This window comes from Lissotriton vulgaris, chromosome 1_1, assembly GCF_964263255.1.
Source record: "Lissotriton vulgaris chromosome 1_1, aLisVul1.2, whole genome shotgun sequence".
Classification (NCBI taxonomy): Eukaryota; Metazoa; Chordata; class Amphibia; order Caudata; family Salamandridae; genus Lissotriton; species Lissotriton vulgaris.
This window is the reverse complement of record NC_141685.1, coordinates 1,936,294,021-1,936,320,147: the sequence shown is the minus strand read 5'-3', so window position 1 is coordinate 1,936,320,147 and position 26,127 is coordinate 1,936,294,021. Positions and strand designations below refer to the sequence as shown.

The window sequence follows — 26,127 nt, the reverse complement described above, 5'->3', positions numbered from 1 at the left end:
CGCAGCGTCTGTTAGTGCGGTTGCGTAGACTCTTGACAAGCGTTGCTAGGCAGCTCCAAATAGTGTCAATAACGTGCTGAACAAGCAGTCAAAGTTAAGCCACGCGATGATGACGTATACTGCGCATGCACCCAGACAAACTTACAGTTGTTACCAATGACGTCAGTAAGGCCCCTTCTTCACGGAATTTCAGCTATTTTCGTCAAGCCAATTCTGTGCTGGTACCCATAGACATCAGAAGCGAGTGCACAGTAGTATGTGTCGCTAAACAGGAACGCCTTGTGGATTCGTTTAGTGGGTGACTCTCTTTGGCTCTGGATGGCGGAGGTGCCACAAATTCCTTTTCTTCAAGGTCAGCTGTGCTTGATCGCCATAAATTGTTGTAGAGAAGACGCCACGGTCATGCAGGTAAAAACGATGTTTATTAAGAGCACAGGCAGAAGAGGTCCCCATGCAGGCTGACCCAGTCTCCAACTGGCATGAAGGGAACATTCAGTGAAGAATCAAGAATGCATGCAAGCATTCCAGAATAAACAACCAGAAAGGAAAGATAACACATTTACAACAATATCCAATCTGCCGAAATGATTGAGGGGGTATCCAAACCCAAATCAACTCCAAATAAAACATCTGTAATACTGGATGTAAGATGCAATTGATGCGAAAAAAACAATCATCATTCCTTCAATAGGGGAAGCAATCCCCCTGTTGAATCTTCGAAGTGCGGCTTCCTCACCAGTGTCTGATGGGTGAGGAGTGCTGATCTCCAAGATGACGAAGCCGCACTTTGTTTTCTACAAATGCTTAGGAATTGGAATGGTATAGCTAACCCCTCCTAAGTCCAACACATTCCCTGCTTTTGCTTACATTTGATTGGATGTAGTAAGTCCAACACATTTCCTAATGTTGCTTGGATTGGATTAGTAATAGTAAACCTAGACCCTTTAAAATCCATCACTTTTTCTACAGTTGTATAGATTGAAGTTGGAATAGTAAATCTAACCCCCCAAGTCTAACACTTTCCTTACTGCTGCTCACATTTTAGTGGTAATAGAAAATGCCCATAGTGGCCCTAGTGGCAGAAAAATTAAGTTTTCAGCAATTTCTATAAAACTAGTTCAGAAAGTATAGCTCTGGATCGAACTCCAGTGTCCCTACACATGTTCACCTCATGTCAATCTCTTTCAGAGTGGCAGCCTTGGGGTGAGAAACAGTGCAGTCCATGCAGTGTAAGGGCCATCAGACCCTTCTCTCTCTGCTTGGATGAGTTCCCTCAAATGGGAAATTTTTTGAGGGGGACAGTGTTGTAAATATTATGGGTTTTTTTCCCTTATACGTAGGTCCCTCCTTAATATAGATATGTTGGTTATTAAGTTAGAAATATACAACACACATTTATTCATGCCATTATTCATTACAACATGACAATCAGGTCCCCTTGAATATATTCATGTTATTTGATAGTAATCAAATTCTCTGTGCTTGTGTTGTTTAAATATTAAACAAAGGGGTATATTCAGAAGGAGCTATCACTGAATTAATGGCACTTTCTAGCAGCCAAAGTTGTGATAAATTTACCACCCCTTTCATAAGCTGGTGCTAACAGTTCACAGCACCAGTTTACCTGCGATAGCAGCCACAAAAAGCATCGCCACTGAGCCCCCCCACAACTATTGCTAATGAGATGCAGAGTAGGTGTGCCCGTGCAAAAAGCTGCGACAACATGACACCTCAACATTCACAACGACCAGCCAGATCGGAGATAAGAACACAAAACACGCGATATGGCGCTTTAGCAGTTGGAAATTAAAACCTGCTCTGACCTGGTGTAAAGTCGGACCACAGCCTGCACCACAAAAGAAAGCCCAGCCCACATCCACACCTGATGACAAACAGATGCCATGGAGCAACTGAACATGCAGCACGGACACCCAAGAGGACCACATCACCCACTGAACACCACACCCCGGACCACCCCTCCCTGGCACCCCCACTGACCAAAGACATGCCACATCAGCTACACCTAAACATGTACAATCACAACTGGCGACATGCGTGTGTCGTCACAGAAATGAGCATCACACATTCACTTTCGAAGCAACCAATGAAACTTTATTGAAATTAACACAGAAATGAAATGAGGACACATGGCGGCTCCCCTTTGGATAATCCGTAGGTCACAGCCTGCAAGACAACAAACATGATGAGAAGGTCTGTCCTGCGCACATCAAAAAAGACAGAGAGAGAGCGAAGGAGAGAGAGAGGGGGGGAGAGAGAGAAGAAGAGAGGGGGAGAGAGAGAAAATAAGAGAGGGGGAGTGAGAGAGAGAGAGAGAAAAAAAAGAGAGCGGGAGAGAGAGAGAGAGAAGAGAGGGGTAGAGAGAGAGAGAGAGAAGAAGAGGGGGAGAGAGAGAGAAAGAGAAGAGAGGGGTAGAGAGAAGAAGGGAGAGGGAAAGAGAGGGAGAGAGCGAGAGAGTCCCGCCCCTGCGCACCCAGGCCACACTGCTCACCTGCTGCCACCGGTGTGTCTCCAACCACTTGCCGGTATGAATAGTAGTACACCAGGTCACACATCAGAGTCAGAGCCGTCATCTGAAACAGAGCCCAGATATATGACTGGCACAGTACACACACTTGCACAAGACAATGTCACCAGCCCACACATGAACACCCAGGCAGAGGCATCCCAGCCCTTCCTGCCGCCCTTCAGAGCATGCCCGCCCATGCACACCCGGGCCTCACTGCTCACCTTCAGCCACCGGCGTGTAGACAGCAGGTCCCACCACGTGCCGCTGCAAGCCACAAGCCTGGGCCGCCAGACATAGCACCCTCCACACCATGCAGCCACACAGCGCACTCAACCAGGTCTCACATCTGGTCATGGGTCTTAATTACACCATGGCATAGGACATACTAGGGCGTCCCAGCAACATCGCAGCCTGCCCAGCCACTCAGCCCAATGAGTGCCACCAACTCTGTGATCCCGGAAGCGAGACCACGGGGTGGTAGGCCCGCGCAGCCCGCTGGCTCGGCCTACACTGTGGTCCAGCAAGGCACACAAATCCTGAGCAGTCTGGACCGCCGGGACGAGGCATCATTGCAGGCTGCACACCCGCTCAGCAGCTCAATATGCCAATGACTCAGTGCACCCAAAGTCACCGTCTCATGATGGGGTGCCTTTGCCATCCGCAATGCAGCGTGTGCCACAAAACCTGTTCAACCCCAATCACCGTCCCGTGGCGGGGTGCCTGTGCCATCTGCAATGCAGCGTGTGCCACAAACCCTGTTCAACCCCAGTCACCGTCCCGTGGCGGGGTGTCTGTGCCGTCCGCAATGCAGCGTGTGCCACAAACCCTGTTCAACCCTAGTCAGAGCAATGTGGTGGTAGGCCCTTGCCGGCCTCAAGACCTGGGGTCCATCATACAGTCACCACCGGCAGAAGCGTATGTGACGTCATCGGTCCCTTATATTTGCATTGTCATATGGCCTGTGACGCCTGTGCCGGATGGGTGTGGTGTGCGTGCAAACCTGCCCTCAGGGAGTGGCTGTGACATGCTGACAACTAGACCAGTGACCTGCACACCACCAGCGAGTACGCCTGCGATGGGTAACAATGAGGCCCCCCCTCCGAGCGTAGGTGGAGTAGGCATGGGCGGAAAATCCGTTCCGCTCGCGGATTTTGCGGATTTTCGGGAAATCCGCAATCCGCGAGATTTGCGAATTTCCTGAAAAATCCGCAAATCCGCGAGCAGCGGATTTTGCTCGCACTGCTCGCACTGTTCGCGTGAGTTCGCGCCCCGCGAATGAGTGCGAAATTGCAGAAATACGATTTTAGCAAAACTGAAAGTAACTACTTACCAGGTTCAAAAGTTCAGGCTCATCATTAGTAGCCATTTCCTGTAGTGCTTCCTGAGGGGCCCCTCCAGAGTTCAGTTGCCAGTTGCAACTATTATGTGACCCTGCTCTGAACCTCAGAATAGTTACACATATGCCACAAAGGTCCTGAATTACAGCTAAGGGAGACAAGCAGGAGCCAGGCTGGAAGTTAAAATCCATTAATCAGCCCCTAATTCATTATTGTCAGTTGGGGCAGGGCAGGTGTTGTAACTAATTTTGCAACAATGAAAGCACTTAGCAAGTGCAAAAGATCACTAATCAGGGCGCACTAAGGAAGCAGGTGCCAGCTAAAAAAATATTCTGTGACACATTAATCAGCCCCAAATTAATTCAGGTCACTTGAGGCAGGGAAGGTGTGCTTTGCTTTGCCAAAAATAATGTACACTGGACAACCAGAGGGTGTGGTGATGAAACAGAGGGTGGCATGGGTGGGCCAGAGGGTGGCATGAGTAGTCAGAGAGTGGCAGTGGTGACAGAGAGTGGCAGTGATGAAGAAGAGTGTCCCAAACAGGTTGGACACGTAGAAACAACAAGTTCGCAAAACTTGCGACCCGACAGGTAAGTTCGCAAATTGCGAAATTGTAAAAACCCTCGCGAACTGGCAGAAACACGGGCGAACACAAAAAAAAAAAAAAATCCGCAAATTCGCGGGAATTCGCGGATTTTGCGGATTGCGAGTTTGCAAATCCGCAAATTCGCGGATTGCCAATCCGCAAAATCCGCTCATGCTTAAGGTGGAGTGGTCTGGCCTGGCATACGCCGTACCAGCGCAGGGCCTGCAACAATGACTCGGGGGTTCTGGGCATGGTTCAGTCCATGTCCGGACAAGAAAGAGGCTGATGCGTGTGTCCCTGTTGTGGTGTCCACGGGACCCGTAACACAAATTGCTATGTAACCCCCTCTGACTGGAATCCCACAGTATGAGCATCATTGACGCAAGGGAAATCACTGACCCTACATTCATTCACACATACATACATGAATGATGAATGACATGACATGACACAGCAGTGTGTCACTGGATGTTTATTGCATATCCAGTGCCATTCTGCAACTGGAGCGGTACAGGGCAATGGCCAACACACAACACAAAATGGGCCCCTAGAGGGCAAGACAGAGTCCATCCGGGGATGACAAGTACTGCGGAAGAGGGGTGCAGTCTGCAGTCTGGCCGCTGTGTCATTGGTCATCAAACAGGGTGTGGCAGTCTATATCGTAGTCCAAGGTGAGTGCATCTGTGTGAATCAGGGGTCAGTGGAAGGTCATGAGGCCATGTGCGGGACCAAGCAGAAACAGGCATGGTGGTGGAAATGAATGGTACTGAGTCGTTCTGATCACAGGCATGTCCTCGGATGTGTCCTCTGTCCCACCTGGGGGTGTTGCTGTACCGGCGGCAGCACTGTGTGCCACTGACACATCAGGGGCCGGAGGAGGATTGTCGGCCCCAATGTGTGCAACTGACAAATCAGGGGCCAGAGGTGGATTGTCGGCCGCACTGTGTGCCACTGACACATCAGGTGCCGGAGTGGATAGGCCTGCTGCACTGGGAGGCAGAGACACACCAGGGGGTGGAGATGTGGATGGTGTGGGGGCAGCAGCATTTATCATCGCCACGCCTTGTGGCAACAATGCCATGATGAGGATCTACAGGGCATGGTAGATCCCAGCTACATTCCGCAGATGTGCAGCAGTGGCTGCCATCTTTTCCACCTCCATCTGCACCATGTCCTCCATGAGCCTCCGCATGTGTGCCAGCTCATGGCTGGTATCGCTGGAGCCACTCTGAGCGGACAGGTGTTCTTCTCTCTGTGTCATGACTTCAGCGATGTCAGTCAGGGCTCGTTGGAGACCATGGAGCGGGCCTACACACCCAAGGATGGTGTCAAGTTTGGTTGCCATGATGCCGAAGCCCAACCGCGCCCACTCTGTGGTCTCCCTCTGCCACTCCAGCACACTGCGTTGGAAGGCCATGTGTTGTTCCTGGTAGTCTTGGGGGAATGCCAGGCGTGTGGGTGCCTCCTGCTGGGTGCTTTGGGTAGTGGGTGGGGTCTCCTCAATGTAGCTGGCGGCCCTGATCCTGGAGGTGAGTGGAGGATGAGGTCAATGCTGTCTTGGATGGTTTGGGTGTCAATGCTGGTGTTGTCCTCCTCATCATCAGTGAAGAGGGGCTGGGACTGCTCTGCAGGAGGTGTTGACAGTGCCCCTGCGATGTGAACGGAAGGTGGTGTACTACAATGTGTCCACATGGTACATGTTGACAATCAGACAGCATGGCATTGTAAATTGTGACAGTCTGTAGATCTGGGAGAGGACCCAGAGTCATTGTGCCCATCTCCACCCGTCCCCCAGTACCTGGTGGTCACTCACCCTGTTGCGGTTGTGTTGTGTCCTGTCGAGCAGTGTCCGACCCCCCATTCCGGCCACAGTCTCCACACTGATGACTGTCGACACCAACTCCTCCATGTCATCCAGTTCGAACTGTGGCGCTGGGCCACCATCTCAAGTATGCATTGCTGCCTTCTGGTTGGAGGAGAGTTTCTCCTTGGTCCTCCGCTTGATGTCATTCCATTGCCTCTTGACCTTGTCCATTGTCCTCTTGTGCCCCCCGACAGCATTCACCTTGTCCATGATGTCCCGCCATATCCCATTTTGTGTGCCCAAAGACAAGTTGGAGGTGACAAACAGTTGTTGATGGTGTTTCATCACTTCAGAGATTATGATGCTGTTCGCCTCAGGACTGAACTTTGTCTTCCTCTTCTTCGTGACCTTGCCCTTCCCCCGAGGTCCCAGGCTGGTCGTCCGGGGTGCTTGTGGTGCTTTCCTCGTCCTCTGTGCCTGCTCCCGCTGCCTCCATGGTGCTTGGGTGTTGGTCAGTTTGTGTTTCGGTGTTTTTTCTACTTTTATGGTGATTTTTCCCACCTACCAGGTGTGTGTTGCAGGCCTGGTGCTGCTTATCGCTGATTTCCTCATCGCACTTTGGCCCATTGCAGGTTTTTTGGTGTTGTGGTTTGTGTTTTTGTCTCTATTTAGGTGGTTGTATCGCAGACATTGTACGCGGTTTTGGCAGACTATCGCATGCTACCACCGCGTTGTGAATTCCACGTTGCCACTGGGCTATTTTCCCGCGATAGGGTGCGATGTTTAAAGTTGCTTTATGCTACTCTTGGGATAGATATCACACGTTCTTGTGAATATACCCCACAGTTTTATTGAAGCTGATTATTTCACTTATTTTTGTCAAATAAAAGGCTCAGTTCTTTAGTGTGTGTAAGTGAAAAGGTGCCAATGCCATTTCTGTTACTTGTTTAATCTGTAAGTTCAACTGTAATCAGATATGTTATGAAAGCTAAGAACAGGGTGTGCGAGATGGAGGGGAACTTCGTACCAGAGACTCAAGATCGAGCCATACAGAACCGTATCACCTGTCTTTACTGAAGGCCTACAGGGTGGCACATTTAGTATTTGCTGGGTGGGTATATCTGCCTGCCTGCTGACACAGATGAAAATAGCAGACAGTGCTATTTTAGTGAATGTTGTTTCTTTGTTCAGATGAGGAATGCGGTGTGAACCATCTTTGAGAATCAAATTAGGCCCTTTCTATGCAGGGTTAGACTGTAAATATTGACAGAAAGGAAGCTTTATGATTTTACTAATATGTTACAATATTATTTGCTAGTCAAAATTCTGGTGAAAATAGTTGCTAAAATATTATTTATATTCATAATAGTTACTATGAATATTGTGTGAACTGGAGTAGGGCTCTGATTTTAGAAACAAATCTTCCAAATGTATCCCTGGTTTCCTAGTGTGTCTTGAGTGTGTCTAACGATAATGAAAAGGGTTTGAGTTCCACTAATTATCCCTGTGGTATCCCACAGGATCAATTGCTACCTAAAACGCATCTCATTAGCTATTGTTCAGTGGGTTGCAGGGTGGTTACAATCCAGTTGACTTTTGTCTGAGTTTGCCACATTGGCGAATTCCTTAGTGCCATGGGATCTTCAAAAACTATCCTTGGTCATTGTTCTGGAGAAAAATCCAGAAAATGTATCATTTGGTGCCCTGGCTGAGTAATTCTGGATGATACACTCAGGATGCTAACCTATTACTATTGGCGGAGAGTCCCAGGGTAATATTGGGTATACCCAGGGTCACTGAAATAATGCGGCAGGAGTGGGCCAAATTATGTGACAGAGTGACTAAATTATGCTGTAAGAAAAGGAAAATTATTCAGCATGATGCTGCACATTGTCTGATGGTATTACTTCATTATATTGTCATTTTTCCACTTGTTAAGACTGGTTGGTTATAGGTTGCACCTCTGTTTAACACCCAAAAATAGCAATAAGCAATGAGCAAAGGACTTTTGACTGTGCTGCAACACGTGTGACTGTGATTTTAGTAACTTTTGAACCGTTTGAGCTAAAAACAATGTTTATGTTAAGTCCTGTAGATTATGCAACAGATGATGTATTATGTGGCAAATGCTGCAGATCCATAATTATGTGAAAAACATTGCGGCTGCACAATCGCATAATTTCAGTGGTCTTGTTTATGCCTCCATCAGTACATATAGGCAGTCCCTCCCTCCTGTAGGTTTGTCAGGCACATGACCAAAAAACAGTTATTCCCCATATTTAATTTCTAAATCTCATTTACTCTGCTTTATAATAGTGTGCCCAATTTTGATAGGGTAAATTTCAGCCTACCAGTTACACAACATGTCTTTACTAGAGGTTTCGGTAAAACGGGAGGTGGAATGCATTTGTTGTAAATGCACATGCTGCAGGATGTATGACATCACAACGCATGCTTTTACATCGCATGCTTTTACATCGCAAGTTTTACAACGCATGCCTTTACAACGCATAGTGTTGAGGGGTGCTGGATAGTGAATAGTTTAATTTACTATTACAACTCCAGTCCCCGTGGATAGTTGGGAAGGTGTTGGATAGTAAATTAAATCTATTCCCTATCCTAGAGCGCCCCCCAGCGCAATGCGTTGCAATGGTTTGCGTTGTAAAAGTTGCGATGTAAAAGCACTGCGTGGTAAAAGTTGCGTTGTAAAGGATGTTTCCCCATGCTGCATACTCTTATGAAATGTTTTACTCATGGTCAGACTTTGATGCTCTTGATCCCAACATAAGACATTGTTATTGATAGAGCTGCTGCAATCCTGAATAATGAGGAACCCTATTGTGATTTAGCCTGTTAGGTTACCAAGAAAATTACGCATGGTTGGTGGCCAATTTCTTAATGTATTTCAAAATATTAGAATGGGTCCCTCGAGTAATTTTTTAAAGGAATTTGTTGAGTATAACATTTATTCCCAAGAGGATACCATGGCACTGAATTGCTCCCAAGCTTTCTGACTGAGGCACTGTGGTAATTTTCAGTGATTGATCCATTAAAAGTAAACTCTAAAAAGCGATGTTTTCATTTTTTTCTGAACCTGAGGTGATTATCATTAAGACAAAGAAGATCTATGGATAAAAGATACAATTGGGCTGCTGCCAAATGAGAAAATGAATGGCCGCCAGATCTGGCCTTTTTTATCCATTATATTTTTAATGAAGGGGCTACATGGCCTCTGTTAACCAGGTATATACCATATCCTGACATAGGAAGAAGTAAGATACTAAACTAGAGAGTGCTCATTTACAGGCACCTTCTACAGTATGTTTTACATGTCCTCCAAACCTTGATCAACAAGCTCCTCCTGCAGAGCAGGTAATTAGTCCACAGACTGTTAGTGCCATTATGGGCAAAGCGCCAACAAAATGAGACAAGATTCTATTTTGGATGGCTTGGAAAAATATATTCTCACACAAAACCCCGAGAAGGACATAATATGTTAGCTATTTGTATTCCACTTGGTACGGTACCACCTATAGAGGAGTGTACTACTTGTGGAACAATATTTGCACCACTATGCATGGCGCACAATGATTAGTGGTGTTGCTGTAGCATTTACTCTAGATTTAAAAATTAAATTGATGGGTAATTTTGAGACAGTTTCCTCTACAGTTTTGAGTAACGTATTTGGGATATTTTGTTGACGATAAGATGACTCTAAGAGCCCAGAAACATTACCGTACTCAATGAACCGGAGCCTTGATCTTTTTATTTAGCTCTTTGTACAAAAAACTAGAGGGCCCCTCGTTCGAAACCACTACTAACGGTAATTGCAGTTAAAGCCCTTCCCACCTTAACATACGCAAGCACAGCAATGCACGGTAAGGATGGTGCCTTGTTAAATAACTTGATTACCAAAATTTATAAGTAAGTTTTTCAACTTCCCCGCACTGCTTCACCAGCGCAAATGCGCCTAGAATTTGGTCTCATGAAGGAGTCAGTGGGAAGACCATACACGTGCATTAAAACCTGGTACCGCATCAAAATGAATGCCACTGACAATAACTTAAAACAATTTTGTGGCAAGAAGTCGAAATGGGAACCAGATCAGAGGCAAACAAATTCCTGAATAAAGCACTGGAATTAACACGCACCGTCCAGTTATGGGATAAAAATTTGCCAGTTTTCTCATTTAAACAGGTAATAAACAAAGCCGCCAAATTACATTCTCTACTTATTAATAAGGAGATCTTTTCCCATGGTTCACATTCTTAGGTTGCAATTAACAGCTACAAACTTCTTACTCCGGCGCTCTACTGGGACTCTTTTACCAAAAAAAGGTTGATGGCTCTAAGATTTGGAAAATACCCAACGCTGGCTGATGCACCAGCCTGGAAACACATGGGATCCATTGCCTGTCGGCTCTGCGATTATACAAAAGAGGATATAATCCACATTATTTGTCATTGTAATAAGCTGAAACAGGAGCGAATGCTTCTTTTAAAGAATCACTTTCTGACTAAGGGATTACGCACCTGCAGGTCAGCTATTATAGGCTGCTTGGACTCTACGGACACACAAATCAACTGTAAGATTGTAAAGCTTCTGCTTGCCTTTAAAAAACGCTTGATGATTGACTAATACCTCTAATACTGTAGTGTGATTTTCTGAAACCTCATTTTCTTGTCCTTTTAACGAGTATTTGAATTTTATCTTGATGTAAATTTTGAACATGTATTTTTAACTAATTTTAAATTTTAATATTGTGTCACAAGTGCAAAGGAAATTTGTTTTGGTTTTAATTAACTGAACAATAAAGTTTAAATAAAAAAATAAAGAGTAACGTTTTAGGATAAGCCACAACCCTGGCAGTAAACCAATGGTTGGCAGCAGTTTACACCTCTGTGGACCATGACCTCTTGTGGTCTCCGGCTGTAAACCTGCACCTCAAAGCAAAAAAATAGGACACTGGTAGAGAGAAAGCTTCATTGGAGACTAAGAAAAAGCAGAAGGTGAAACAAAAATCCATAGTGTTAATCAATATAAATATACATTGGTTGCAATCTATTCATGTTCTAGATTTATTTGGGTTTGCAGTGCCTAGTAGCAATGGGAGCAGTTCATACATTTCATTCAGACAATGGTCCTCTGTTTGCTCCTGTTGTGTTCATGGAGGATACATCTTCCCTAAGAGTATGACACTATATTCACACCCTTTAAACCCGGAAATAAATGGTGTAGTGGAACAAGCAAACGCTGTGCTTAAACAAGCCTTGACCACTAGGGTGTAGGATAAAGGAATCACCTGGCTACATAGCTTTTATGGGGGGTTCAAAGGTTATTAACTAATTTGCCTAGAGGAGTATTAAGTGCTCTAACCCATGTGGATTATTCTTCAGAGTACTAATGTGTGTGCTTGATCTTGATTTTCCTGGGCAGGTGGCAGAATTGAAAACACTAGATGCTCTTTACAGGTTCAATCTGTTACCGAGTGTTTAATAAACATGAAGAACGTGAAGAACTCTGACTCTGGCACCACAGAAAATAAAGTAACAAAAGCTGCTGATAGATGGCTCCCTAAGGTGGGAGAGCTAGTTCAGGAAAGAATTTCTGATAGTGAAACGTACTGCTTTGATTTATGGTTCTTGTAGATATTGTGGTTCTTACAACATTCCTTCTCGTAGGTTAGTTATTATGTTGTTAAATTAGTGCTGATTCAATTTCTGTAATTTTGTTGTGTTCATTAGGTTTCATTTGTTGTCGCTGGGAATTGTGCTCCCCAAATAGGGAGCAGCTTTACATTTGGCAGCTTAGGCCTGGAGCCGGGCCACTGCTTTCCCAGGCTGCAAGGCTTGAGGTGGGGTCGTGACATCACTTCCTGTGCTTCATTGGTCGTTTTAGTCACACACATGGAGATCTTAAGTTTGGGCTGGCTGCGGGAAGGGCTACATAAGCTCTGGGCAACATTGTATGCCGGAAAAATGGATGCCTTTACCATGCATGCCATTACTCTGAAGTGAATGCATCTTCACTATGTACTCCTTTACCATGCATATTGTTACAACAACATGCCTTAGGGAAAGCGCTGGACTTTCGAGTCCTATAATTTACTATTCCAACTCCAGTCTGTGCAACAGCAGGGAAAGCGTTGACTTTAAAGTCCAACACTGCTTTTCCTAAGGCATCTCATCGTAACCACGTGCTTTGTATAGGAATGCGTGGTAAAGACACAGTTGATCTAATGACATTGTTGTAATAGCAGTGCGTTGTTTGCACCGCGTTATATATGTTGTTTCCCCTGGGCAATAAGGGATGACCCCCTTTGTCCTCCTGTTACCTCCTTAGACCCCTACTGCCCATTTACCCCATCTTTTTTATTCTGTTTTATTTCAAGTTGCTGCGAGGTTATTGTTAGACTATGTCTTAATTCGGTTATTGAGATAAGAATATGCAGTGTTAGGTTTTTGTCAAGCAATAAATGAAATGTCGCGTTGTCTTTTTGTATTTCCTTACTGGCAAGAATTTTCATGGTTAAAACCTCATCCTAGACCAATTTTTTCATCACTGAAATATTTCAAAAACCATGCCAGGAGTTGGTGGCTATATCTTTGGGGCGTTGGGGGTTTGGAATAGGTTAGTCCACCACACCTCTCTGGCACTGGTGCCATTGGTACTGCCCATTGGTGCATAGAACTAGGAGGGTACGTCTTGGCTGCGGAGCATGGTGGTTGAGGGCCCAAACCATTCCTCCAAGCTGCAGATGACTCCATGGGTCAAGGGGGCCTCAGAGAGGGAACACTGCACAAATGCATTAGCTGCATGGTCTTACAAATATGTGCACAGAAAATGTGATTAATGGGGTTTTGCACGGATGTGATATGCATTGAAGCTTTGCCATTAAATATGTAATAAATGGAACCTTACTTTTTCAAAAATGTATAGTGTTTCAATTGGTTATGTCTGGAAAACTCACTGCTCTGCGACTCGGGGAGCTATTTTTCCTCAGCATGGACCCTGCTGCCCACGGTTCTCCGTCACACTGGTGGTTCTGAACCATCTTTACCAAACCTGTTCTCAGCGCAAGTCTGAGCAACCTCTTGAACTCTATAGCACGACTTTTGAAACTCTTGTAAAATGTACCAAACACACACATATATTGAATGGCATTATTTGCACACTGAGATTGCTAAATTACAATACTACTTTCTCTCCTGGAGACCCTTACAACCATGCACAGAGCACACACCTGCCCACCAGTTAATGTGCACAATGGGTGCTGTATCCACAGTTCTTTTGAAAATTGCCTCTGCACATTTTGGAAAACACAGGTTAATTGTAAGGCCTAATTTACTTTGAAAAACAACTTTTTTTGTTTTAATGTAATTCTAATCTTTACGTTTTTAAGTGAAACATTTCGATATATGTATCTATTTTGCAACCATTGTTCAAAAACAGGTGCATCTGAAATACCAATTATAGTTGTCTAAAAGTAACAAATAAATGAAAAAAGTACATTTTTCCAGGCTGATTGCCGAGGCTGTTTTTATTTCTTATAATTTGATTATTGTTTTTTATGCGAATGAGTGCTTCAAACTTGAAGATACTGTAGACGTTCAGCTGGCACCGAGCGCAGACAGGGGGCAGCCGGAAGTCAGAGACAGAAGGCTACGCTACCATTGTGCGCGTGCGGGGAGATTGGGTGGCAAACACAGGCCATGCCCCTCTTTCTCAGCACTTCACGTCATGGTCTCAGGTGACATCTTAGCACAGCACCACTTAAGCAATACCACTACTAATTAAGTAAAGAAAGGTGATTTATATCAACCAGGTCCACCTCCTGCTGTTATTTTACCTATATTCAAATACTGTTGTCTTTTCTACATACGCACATTTGGTTGGACTTTGTGCAATTTAGATGTGAGCTATAGATGGATTTCAGCACAGATGACCAAAGGCACGTTGTGATAAATACTTTTGTTTCTGCACTGCACCCCAAATTGTATCAGTGGTGGCGAGATGAGGGGTGTATGGCAGGGTTGAATCGTGCATTTACAAACAAGGCATAGAACTCAGCAATAAGCGATTAGCCCACCGAGCTTGTTTACGGGTTCCATATAGTAAACGTGTTTTATCAAATATCAGCGATGGGTTTCATCTAGAGCTGTGCCTTCTTCCTCGGCCCGATCAAAGGTGCTGGAAAGAAAATACCTGTATGTGTTTCTGTTTCTTCGAACTGATTGTAAGGTCCTTAAAATGCAATCAGGAAGAAGTGCTGATTAATTTGTTTTGGGGGGGGGGGGGGTTTCGGGAAAAAAATGATGGTCGAATGAAAATGTGAAAGTGTGATTGTCAGTCAAAAGGTTGCTGTTGAATTCTGCATGTAACCCGTGAAGTGGTTAATACACAGCTGTAGATTGTCCCTCGGCCGTTGCTGAAAGGAAACAGGTGGTCTCTAATGGCGGCAATCCATCCGGGTTTTATACTAGATACTGACTTTATCAAAATATTTTTTTTGGATAGAAAATATTTAATTTTCTTAATAAATATGTTTTCTGTGAAAATGGTATATGGTCTAATTGCTGTCAGCTGCATAGCAAGGACTCTACATATTAATCACGGCGCCCCCTCTTGACCAAATTGTGTGATATTGGCCATGTCCCTTGTCTGGTATAATCACGAACATGAAGAAACCCCTAAACACCACCATTAAACGCACATAAAAATAATGGATATTTATAAATACAGTGAGAAATACATGACCATATTTAACATTGTGCAAAACACTTTCAGTTTATTTTGTATGTGTCAACCAAATGACTTGCGTAAATTAGCACATAAAGGGCGCGACATGTCGTGACATACATTAGCTCATTTCACACACATACACACACGCTTAACTCACTAACATATGATTTTCCTTTAATTCAATATTTTTTAAAAGAAAGCAAAGGAAGCAACACGTTGTAATAATAGATTAAATAAACAGGAATTGCAGAAAGCGGCTCTTGGAGACGTTTTTGTTTCATGCAGTATTGTTTTTTATAAGTCCAAAAATAACTTTATATTATTAATATATATAAAAAATAAGTCAATGGAATAAACCGTGGTCGTTTTCAATTAAATAAAGCCCCTCGAGAACCGGAAGCATAACTTAAATACAGGGTGGTGGTTTCGAGTATATACATGGAATAGAAGTTCCGTTCCGGTCGGGCCCGAAGCCCTAAAGTCACAGTCTGCGGGCCGAGCCCCGGTCCCACCGCGGTGGCGGCTCTCACAGCACGTGGTAGATGGGCAGCGCGTCCGGCGTGCCCGGGGTCCCGAGCTGGGACTCCAGGCTGGCTGAAGGGGAGAGGGAGAGGCTGTCCTGCTGGGGGAGGGCCGGCTGCTCCGGCGAAGAGATCCGGTCCACGATGCTGGACAGGCAGTCAAGGCTGGACAGAGTGCTGAGTTTGCTAGTTGGGTACACTAAAGGATAAGGAAAAAGAAAGGACTCGTTAATATGGCAAAAACATGTTAAACGCAGCTCTTAAGCTCACATAGAGATTACAAGGGCTATAATAATGCATGCCAATCCTTATATTCACCTCCTAGGGATGATGGAGGTATTAGAACCTGGTGCATGCATGTTATACACAGATGTATGCAGGGTATGCATTAACCCCTTAAGCTACCAGCATATGTTGAAAGACATGTTGCGGACCTTTGTAGCTGTGTAACTCCTGAGGAACGCGCCCTGTGGGTACCAGTACATTGCTTAGTTATTTCTCTTGAAATCTGGGGTGCTCTGGAGAAGAGGTCTGACAGACCCCACCCCCAGGCCATGCCTTCTGTGTGCATCAGATGTTAGCAGAGGGCACACAGCGTCCTTCAGAAGAGACCTGTGCACCCAGCCTGTGTCAGGACTTCATCCTTCTAAAGCACATCAACGCCCCTTCACTGCAGTGGTCACTACAGCTTATCCATCACTAGTAGACACTGTGTACCCCGTGCACGGACCCGGCGTGCGCCAGAGGGCCACTGTGACGTAAACAATAGACTCCTAAACTAATAGCTCTGCTGCCCTAGTTATTACTGTACATCAATTTGTATCTATGAACTGAGTTCCCAGAGGTGCGCATCGCAAACTTTAACCAGTGTCTCTCTGAGCCCTGAGTGGGAGTGAATACACTCCTTCGCGGGTGGATTTCAGGCCCTCACAAATAAATGCTGCCAGCGGTGATGGTCACAATGATAACGGCACTACTACCTCTGCTGCTACTGTAAAATGAATAGCATTATTGTGTACTGTTACACTTCAAGGTGCTTAAAGTAGCAAGGCACACATCTATCTACCATTTTCAGCACTCCGTACCTTTCACCCATGACATCCTGTTATCCAGTCTCCAGTCCCCGTCATCCTAATTTTAAGATGAGCAGGACTTTTTAACAGTCAATGCATGCCCAGTGGTTTTCGTACTGTGGTTGAGCAGCGCCCCACCCCCATCCAGGCCCGGTGTCTGTACCAGGCCGCCACTCTGTCTGGTCCTTATTCTGTTTTGGGCCCATTATTTACACCTGTTAACCTGATGCATGCGAGTATTTGATGAGGAGACTGCCTGTCCCTAGTGATATCGCGATAGGTTCGACAGGACGCTCCATACTTACTGGTCGAGATGTCCGAGCAGTAGGCGCTGTCGAAGCTGCTGTTGCGTCTGGACCACGCAGGGCTGTTGCACTCCGCCTGCAAAAGAAAACAATGCTTTAAAAACATGCTCCATGTTCGGTACAGGCCAGGCCCAATCAGCATCAAGTGCCAAACAGCGTGAAACAATTATCGATGCAACAATTCTGAAGTATTAATATATTTAATCACACTGGCCTTCCGCTGCGCCCCTCCCCTCCACCCCGCCGGTAAACCCTGGGTAGAGTTACTGGCGGGGCGACTTGAAATATGCGGCCCACTGTGGGATCCGGCGCAATGTGCGCCGCATTAAGCATGGCGAATGGATTGGTGCAGGGTGAAACCACAGCAGGCAGAGAACACTTTCCCAGGACCCATTTTACACCCAAAACCCGGCAGACCCTGGGTATCGGCGGCCTGTGGGGGCGCGGCACCTATCTGTGGGCTGGGGAACGTGTCCACCGCTTTGTAGGCCCTATAACAACACGGTCCACAAACGGCTCGACCCCAAGGGACCAAGTGTCAGCGCCGTTTGTATTTTGGATTGAATGTATTGGAGAGAGGTGACACCCCCAATTCCCCGAGCACACAAATAAACACACTCCCATCACTTGCAACGTTCCCGGACATCTGTCCCGCACTGGCTTGAAAGGATTCCCTCCCACTTATCAATGAACACACAGCCAAGACACAGGGCCACGACCATCAAAGAGTTACTCGGAGGCACGTGTGAACCAACGACACTCCTGCGTCTGGGTGCGTGCATAGGAGTCTAAGAACACGTGTTAAAGTGTTCATTTTGTTCATGTTTGTGTGTGTGTGGGGGGGGGGGAGAGAGTGTGGGGGGCGAGATACTCAATGTATCGCATCACTCCGAGATTCCCAGGGCCTGGATGTCTGAGCCTTGTCATGGATGTATCTAGAATCAGTCACTGAATTTATATATATCTATATCTATATCTGATCTATCTCTCTCTCTCTCTCTCTCTCTCTCTCTCTCTCCCTCTCTCTCTCTCTCTCTCTCTCTCTCTCTCTCTATATATATATATATATATATATATATATATATATATATATATGTATATATATACATTAACTGACTGATTCTAGATACATCCATATATATATATATGTATATATATATGTATATATATATATATATATATGTATATATATATATATATATATGTGTGTGTGTGTCTGTGTGTCTGTGTGTGTGTGTATACACATACACACACACATTCATTCAGGTATATAAATCTGGGGGACGTAGTAACCATTACTGGTGGCTCTCTCTACCAAGTCTACCCACATGATGGACATAAAGGGAAGGATTCTTGTGGGAAGATGTTAAAGGTCAGAATAAGCGTTAATAGCCCCAGCCCAGGCATGTTCCAAGAAGGACCCTGCATTGGTGGGCTCTGACCCACACTGTCTGGGTTACGAATGCCAGAGAAATGTCAGAAGTTCTTTCTACACCATTCTATCTCCAAATGTTATGCTACTAATGAAAGGGAAGTAAGGCCATTCTTAAACCACTATACTTTCTTCTGGCAAAGTACATATTAAGAGAAAGACCTGCAACAGAGATGCAAAGAGCCATAACAATTTAGAACACAGGTTTCTTGTCAGCACTCTTCTAGCACCTGGTGGTTCACTAAATGTACATTTTACTGTCCGATTGTTCCATGTAATTTACAGTTTGTGTACTACAGCTCACAAAAGTGGTTTCGTGTAGACCAGTCTTTTGTGCCTTGATGTGATGGTGCAGGTTATTGGCTATGCAAATGAAATGACAGCATGCTGGTCTGTGTTGTGCTATGCATTTAGGCTATGCTGCACATTCTCACAAGGTGCTATCTCGCCTATATGCCACAAATTACTTCTAGGCTCACAACTAAACTCGCCAAGAAAAGCACTTTAGGGAATATAGGTCCCAGTCACCCACACGGCACTCAGCACTGCCTGGGCACACAGCTACGGGTAGACCCCTGCTTACCATGCCGTCCGAGCAGTTGGACAGGGGGCTGCCGGGCTCGGAGCACCTCTGGCCGGGCAGGGTGTAGTAGTTCTCCACCTGCTCCCGCAGCAGCTCCTGCAGGCTCTCGATGTAGCTGATGGCGTTGCGTAGGATCTCCACCTTGGGCAGCCGCTGGTTGGGGTTGGCCGTGGTGCAGCGCTTGAGGGTCTCGAAGGCGCTGTTGACCTTCTTGAGCCGCCGTCGCTCGCGCATGGTGGCCGCCTTCCGCCGGTCCATGGTGGAGGACTTCCGCTTGCAGGCCTTGCAGGCCCAGAGCAGGCAGTGGCCGGCCTGGTGGTGGCCGCTGGGCGCCCGCACGTGCTCCTCCTCGTCGGAGCACGCGAGCTCGTCCGCGTGCACCCGGAAGCGGCCCAGGCGGCTGTCGAAGTCCTCCACAAAGTCATCGTCCGGGGACGGCATGCTGGAGCTGTCGTAGAAGAACTCGGAGGGCGAGAACTGGCAGCTGTCCACGAGATCCATGCTGGGCGCGGGGCTGCGGCTCAAGCTCAGATAGGGGGGGTCCCAGGGCAGGCAGAGTCCGCAGAGATGGCTGAACCCAGGTCGAAGTGTGGCAGCACAGGGGCCAGGTCTGCTTATATATCATGTGAGCGGAGGCCGGTCCAGGGTGGCAACCCGCCATTAGCATATCTCACCGCAACCCCCTCTGTGGGCTCTCTGACCAAACCCCCGCCTTGCTAGCCCCCTGGGATTATTCGGAATTTACTGCTCTTCTCCACTCTCTGATGGTTTCATTACACACATTAAGCCTCTTTGCAGCAGAACCATCATGTACTCCGGTAAACTTACACTTCTCGCATTTGTGAACTTTGAAAACGTTTTTTTCTTCGATTGTTCACCCGTTTTAGCTTTTATGCAAACAAAATCGAGAGAGATGAATGTTTCACGAATGAAGAAAGGGACATTTTAGCATTGCGGCTGCCCCCAAACCCGAACCCCTTATTCTAGGCCATCATTTTTCATTTTTTTGGAGTAGTTATTAAATTCATCATCCTTAAATAATGCTAACCCCAAATAAGCAAGTTCATTTATAAAAACAATTACCCAATCTCTGCCTTACGCAAAGTATCTCTCGGAGGTTCCTAACGAATAGCCCGGTTGCTCAAGTGTTTTGCTTCAGATCGTGTTCCATATTGTTTAACCTGAAATCAAACATGTCGAGCAGAATGGAAAATTATCTGTGCTTTTGAGTGGTTCCCTGACATTATGAACGTGGATATTAACATCAGGGCACAACCAACCTCTAGGTTTGCGTTATGTGCACAGCATCGCCCATCTAGAGTACGTAATGCGCATTATCTGGGAGTCCCGCGAGGACGTTGTTTTGCGGACTGAAAATAAATAATTGAATGCACTTGGTGACTTGCAGTGGCGCAAAACACACCAGCGGAACAGTCCAGTGAGTAACGCGTTTCAACACCAGCAAGGCTGACTCAGCCTTTCATCCTTCTCTGAGTACCGTTACAAATGATACTAATGACACCTGTTATAGACAGTGCGTATAAAAGGCAGAAGTGCGAAGTAATGCGCTCGGTGAAATATTATTACGCAAGGAGTGTGTTATGAGGGAAAAAACGAATATGTCAGTGTGCCCCCCCCTAGTAGGCGGAATCCAAAGGAAAGGGAATGTTAATATTACTGCCGCTTTTTATATTTATTTGAAAACTAGCATTGTGTCTGCTTCCATAAGACGGGGGGGGGGGGGGGGGAGGTTGGCTTATGATCTCGAGAGGGGCAGCTTCCCCTTGAAGGCTGCCGTGCTGTGGTGCAGTGTGCTTTACTCGGGAGCCCCCCTTGCAAGCATGGCCCACACCTCCTGTGAGCTGAGCCGTCCCAGGGCACACTGGCTGAGTGAGCCCTGCTCAGAGTCAGTCCGCGCACCGTTACAGATGCGTCCCAGCTGTCGGTCGCAAGTTCCTCCTGGACGTGTAAAGTTTCCAGCCCCCTCGGAGCCGTGCAGAACTTCACACAGGTCGGCGACAAAGCCCCTCCTCGAAACCTGCCGCAGATCACGGGCCTGCTCAGGGGGCTCGCTGAAGTGCGAATGAAGCCATTAACGGCCTCTCGCCAAGGTGCAGCAAACCTTTCAAACGTCCGTTTGATTCCACCCCTTCGCGGAGGAAATGGCAGAGGGGGTCTAAAAGGGTAATTAACGAAAACTTGGCTCTAAGCTCTGCGACTGGGTCTCTGGCCCTCCCTGCCCAATGCATATATATATATATATTTTTTCTATTTGCATTAAAATGCTTTTAGTGCTCTTTTTAACAAACATCAAGAGCGACCAAATTTCATCACTTTCAAGCGCATTATTTTTTATACATTTGTAAAAGGGAGGGCGCTAGGCTTTTACGTTCAGCTCTCTCTGCTGCCAGCCCTCTCCCAAAATCTGAGGAAATTAGATACTGTACACCAGAAAACAATACGCTACACATTGAACATTCTATCCATTACAGTTACTTAATGCAGCTGTTCTGCAGGCTCGCTGTGGATAATTAAAAGACATGTTTCTGGGCTCTACTTGGTCTTAAATTGGGGGCTTAAAACGGTTTTAGAGTTAACATTGTTCTCATATTATATTTTGAAAACATGTTTAATTTTTATTTGTAGAAAAGTAAATCAGAATGCCACATGTAGAAAGAAAGAATAACGCGTAATACGCTTTTGCATCAAAATTAAGAAATTTACTTAGTTGTAGTATAGTTTATATTTTATAAAAACGTCCAGCCTGTAATTTATATTAGTTTTGTTATTGTAAAATGTAGCAAAACGGGATTAAGCATTTAAAAAGGAAAGTTGTCCAAAAAATTACGATTTTTGGATTCCCACGCGTCTTCGAGAAAAAACTAAAAAGTAGAATACATTAAATCGTAGTAAAACGATATATAGTCCGCTAACACTTTTTCCAAGAGTTTTGATCTATCCCCGATAACCCAGCCCCCCCCCCCCCCCCCCCCCCCCCCGCCCCCACACACTCACACCCATACCCATGTCGATTACCGATGCGTCGCCATAGCTTGCTCGGGTATTTCTTTGGTTGAGGCGTTATGACGCATTTATTGAGTGAATGTGTAAGTAGGTCACACTTTTAACTAAAACCCAGAGGGCATGCAATATTCTGTGTGGATGTACGATGTTAAAGAGTTATTGGATGCCGACTTCACATCTCACGCTAATGGCGATTGTAGAATTGCTGTTTCTGTGTGACTTCCGGTTATTATAGAGCACCAGCAGAGACATGTCGAGGCACAGACGGCTGTGCTGGGTAGACAGCTTTGCTTTCCCCAGACCTTGGCCTGCGGGCTGTGCCCACTGCCGGGCTTCAGGAAAGAGCTACCGCCCCCGGCAGGTGTGCCTCGACTGGGCACATACGTGTGTCCAAGCGCACCCAGCGCGCTATAATGTATGGCCAATCAGAGCCGATCTGCGGAGCTGTATGGGTGCGAAAGTTGGTAGGATAGTTCAGTGTGCGGAAGAACGAGAGATTGGCTAGACTAGAGAATACGAGTACTCTTAAGATAAAGACATGTGCTGGAGAAGGGTGGCTGAGCCTACAGGAAGGAACGTGGAGATTGAACAGGCTTCCTATACGGAGGTCAGGCACAGTGGTTGTGTAGGCAACTCACAGGGCCTGCATTTATACCAAAGGCTAAGATGGGACGGGGCTTGCTTGCCTTACCACGTACCCTCTTCTTCTTCTAGTCATGTTTCTGTAGTATGCATGACTGACATAAATGTACGCCGTTACATATGTACGCCCTCTGATGTATAAATGTACGCCCTCACATGTATACATGTACGCCCTCACATATATGAATGTACGCCCTCACATATATGAATGTACGCCCTCACATATATAAATGTACACCCTCACACATAAGAATGTACGCCCTCACATATATGAATGTACGCCCTCACATATATAAATGTACGCCCTCACACATATGAATGTACGCCCTGACATATATGAATGTACGTCCTCACATATATGAATGTACGCCCTCACATATATAATCGTATAATGTTACATATACTTGGAACACAGAGAGATGCATCTATTTCTGCACAGATACCCCAAACACTGGCCTGCGCACGAGGACGGGTGATGGCCGGGCAAGGGTCATGACGGGTACTGGGACAGGGCCTTGCCAGGCCACGTGGATGCTTCTGCCATGCGCAGTTCTGTCTCGAAGACCCTCCACTGCCTCAGTGTGACTCTCGAGTCAGTCGCCATTGCTGCACGTATCTGTGGAATCAACATTCCACTGCGCGCGAGCTCCTCTTGCCGTCTGTAAAACACAAATGTAAGAATTTTCAGTATAACATTCCCCATGGCTTGAGTTATGCCGACCACGTTGTGTTTATTTAAATCCTGATTTTATTTATCACCTTTATCAACATGTATGAATTCTGTACTTTTTATATTGACATTGAAACTATTACTATGAGCAGTAGTAGTTGTAGCACAATTGAGTAACAATAGTATTATTATTATTAATGGCTGTAATAACAGTAATACCAATGATGCTACTGCTATTAACAATAATAGCAGTAATAATAATATTTATACGAAGAACGTGTAGTACGACAATGATAGCAACATCACATTTATGACAGCAATGAACAACCCTACCGCATTCTTTAGGTGCGTAGCACTGTGAGTAACAAGTGTTACTAATACTCCAGTTGTAGAAATCCAATTGCCTGCAGGTCATGCCTTACGCATTATGTTCTATAATATTCATACATGTTGAAACTGAAGTTATTTGTGTAACAGTGACTTCATTTAAAGAAAGTTATAAAATGCGTGCTCAGAAATTGGAAGCAAACACACAGAGGAGACCCCCAATGTATGTGGGGGGCACCATTTCGAGCTGGACAGGTAGTGGGCGAGGCCTCCTGGAAATGGTTGCAAGTGGTATTCCAAATGGAGTGTGGAGACAGGACTCAGTATTAGCGTGCTTCCACAGTATTACAGGAATAAGGCCGGTGTGGCCGGAGGTGGCTGCGGGGCAGGCCTCGCCATGGGTTTACATTTGCAGGCTGAGGGTTGTTAGATCTGGGGGTCTCTAGTTGGCAGAGGTTGGTACCAATGTCCAAATAGGGACCCTTACTTCTAGTCAGTGTAAGGGGGATACACTCTTTAGGTAACCCCTGCTCACCCCCTTGGTAGCTTGGCACAAGCAGACAGGCTTATGAAAGGCAATGTGTAAAGTATTTGTACCAACACTTACAGTAACACAGTGAAAACACCACAAATGGACTCCATACCAATTTAGAACAATAAAGTATCTTTATCTGAACTACACAAGACAAAAACGACAGAAATCCAACATACACAGTTCAAGAATATGATTTTAAAAGAGTTCTAAGGTTTACGTTAAAATAATCCACAGTTGCGTCACGTTTAGCTAAAAGTACCTTTAGATGCGACAAAAGTTCCAAATGGAAACTGCAGCGTTGAAAAACAAGCGATGCGTCACTCCTGAGATCCTGGGGAGGCGATGCGACAGCCCCGCTGGACGCAGCGGGAGTGTTGCGATGAATCTGGTCTGTATGGGGAGGGAGACGATACCTTGTATGGATTCCGGTGAGCAGGTTCAGTAGGAAGCGTCTCACAAAGGCACGATGCGACGATGTTCGGGGCGTCAACGATCTCAGGTGCGGCGGTGATGCGCAGAGCAGGGTCAATCTTCTCCTCTCGCGGCCCCTCAATGCGATGGCACTGCGACGATGTTCGCAGCAACGTGATGCGGTCTGCAAGCGAGCAATGCAAGAAAATTAGCAGATTGTCTTAGTTTTTCCTTTTCCAGCTTCCCAAACAGCAGGCATAACTTCCAGAGGCACCACAACTGGACCAAGCACTCTAGGAAGGGCAGAACTCATCCAGCAGAGTTCAGGGGGAAGCTGGGGGTGAAGTCCTTTTGTTCCTGGGACTTCTTAACAGGGAGCCAGCTCTTCTCAGGCCCTTGGAGATCTCTTCAAGCAAGGAGAGAAAGCACCAGCAAAGTCCTTCCCCTCTCCTTGGCAGCAAAGCAATTGCAGGTCAGCCCACAAGTACACAGCAGGACAGTCCTTCCTCGTCAGTCTTCCAGCTTTCTCCTTGGCAGAGGTTCCTTCTTGATTCCAGGATGATCTAATTTTCTGTAGTCTGGTGTCCTATACTTATACCCCTAAAAGTCTTTGTTCCCTTTGTGCAGGAAGGCTCTGAGCCCGTTCTGAACCAGTTCTGAGTGTTCCTTGAGCACTTTGTTTTCCTGGCCTCTCCTTTCCTTTCAGAGAGAGGGGCAGGGTCGTCAGCCGCCCAGCAGGAGTTGGACCCAGCATTGTGGAAGGCAGGCACAGCCCTATTCAGGCCCAGGTGCTACCCCCTACCACCACTCTAGATGCTGATGGAGCTATTCAGCACAGGGATGGCCCACTCAGCCCATGGGAGCCACCCAGCCCCCGCCACTCACAACCCAGACATTCAATTCACAAACAGGCCAAGGCACACAGAAAGGTCAGACAAGAGAACAGTCACTTTCTAAAAAGTGCTGTTCTTAAACACAGGGTTTAAAAACCTCATTTCCTAAAAGATGTGTTATTAAATTCTGAGTTCAAGGATACCAGATATTTATGTCCCATCTTACTCCTATGGGAAGATATGCAGGTAACCACTGTACACATAATTCCCCATGATAGCCTATGGGCAAGATAGCCTTATAATAGTGAAAACCAAAAATGGCTGTAATTCACTACCAGAGCATGTCACCTGCACTAGTACACGCCCTTCACATACACTGCACCCTCCCCAGTGGTGTACCTTGGGAATCCATAGGGGTGTCCAATATGTACAGAAAGGGAAGGGTTAGGCCTGGTCAGTGGGGACACTGGCCAGGTTGACATGGCAGTTCACAGACTGCACACAGGCACTGCGGTGGCAGGCCTGAGGCACCATTTTAGGGCTACTCCTGTGAGTGGCACAATCAGTGCTGCAGGCCCACTAGTAGCATTTGAATCACCAGCTCTGGCACACTCAGTGCACTTTACTAGGGACTTCTTGGTAGTACAAATATGCCATTCATGGATAACCAATTACAATAACAATTTACACAGAGAGCATACACACTTTAGCACTGATCAGCAGTGGTAAAGTGTCCAGAGTCCTATTGCCAACAACCACAGGTCAGGAAAAACAA

At 46.1% G+C, this 26,127-nt stretch overlaps 1 protein-coding gene across 1 annotated transcript; it reads right to left on the bottom strand.

Moving 5' to 3' along the window:
• Window positions 1–15,011: 15,011 nt before the first annotated feature.
• On the bottom strand, window positions 15,012–19,513 carry MYF5 (myogenic factor 5). The gene is made up of 3 exons (XM_086938443.1): window positions 18,911–19,513; window positions 16,896–16,971; window positions 15,012–15,716 (listed from the first exon to the last, which is right to left on the bottom strand). The coding sequence occupies exons 1-3, from the start codon at window positions 19,409–19,411 to the stop codon at window positions 15,523–15,525; spliced, it is 771 nt and encodes a 256-aa protein (XP_086794569.1). The 5' UTR covers window positions 19,412–19,513; the 3' UTR covers window positions 15,012–15,522.
• Window positions 19,514–26,127: the final 6,614 nt, after the last annotated feature.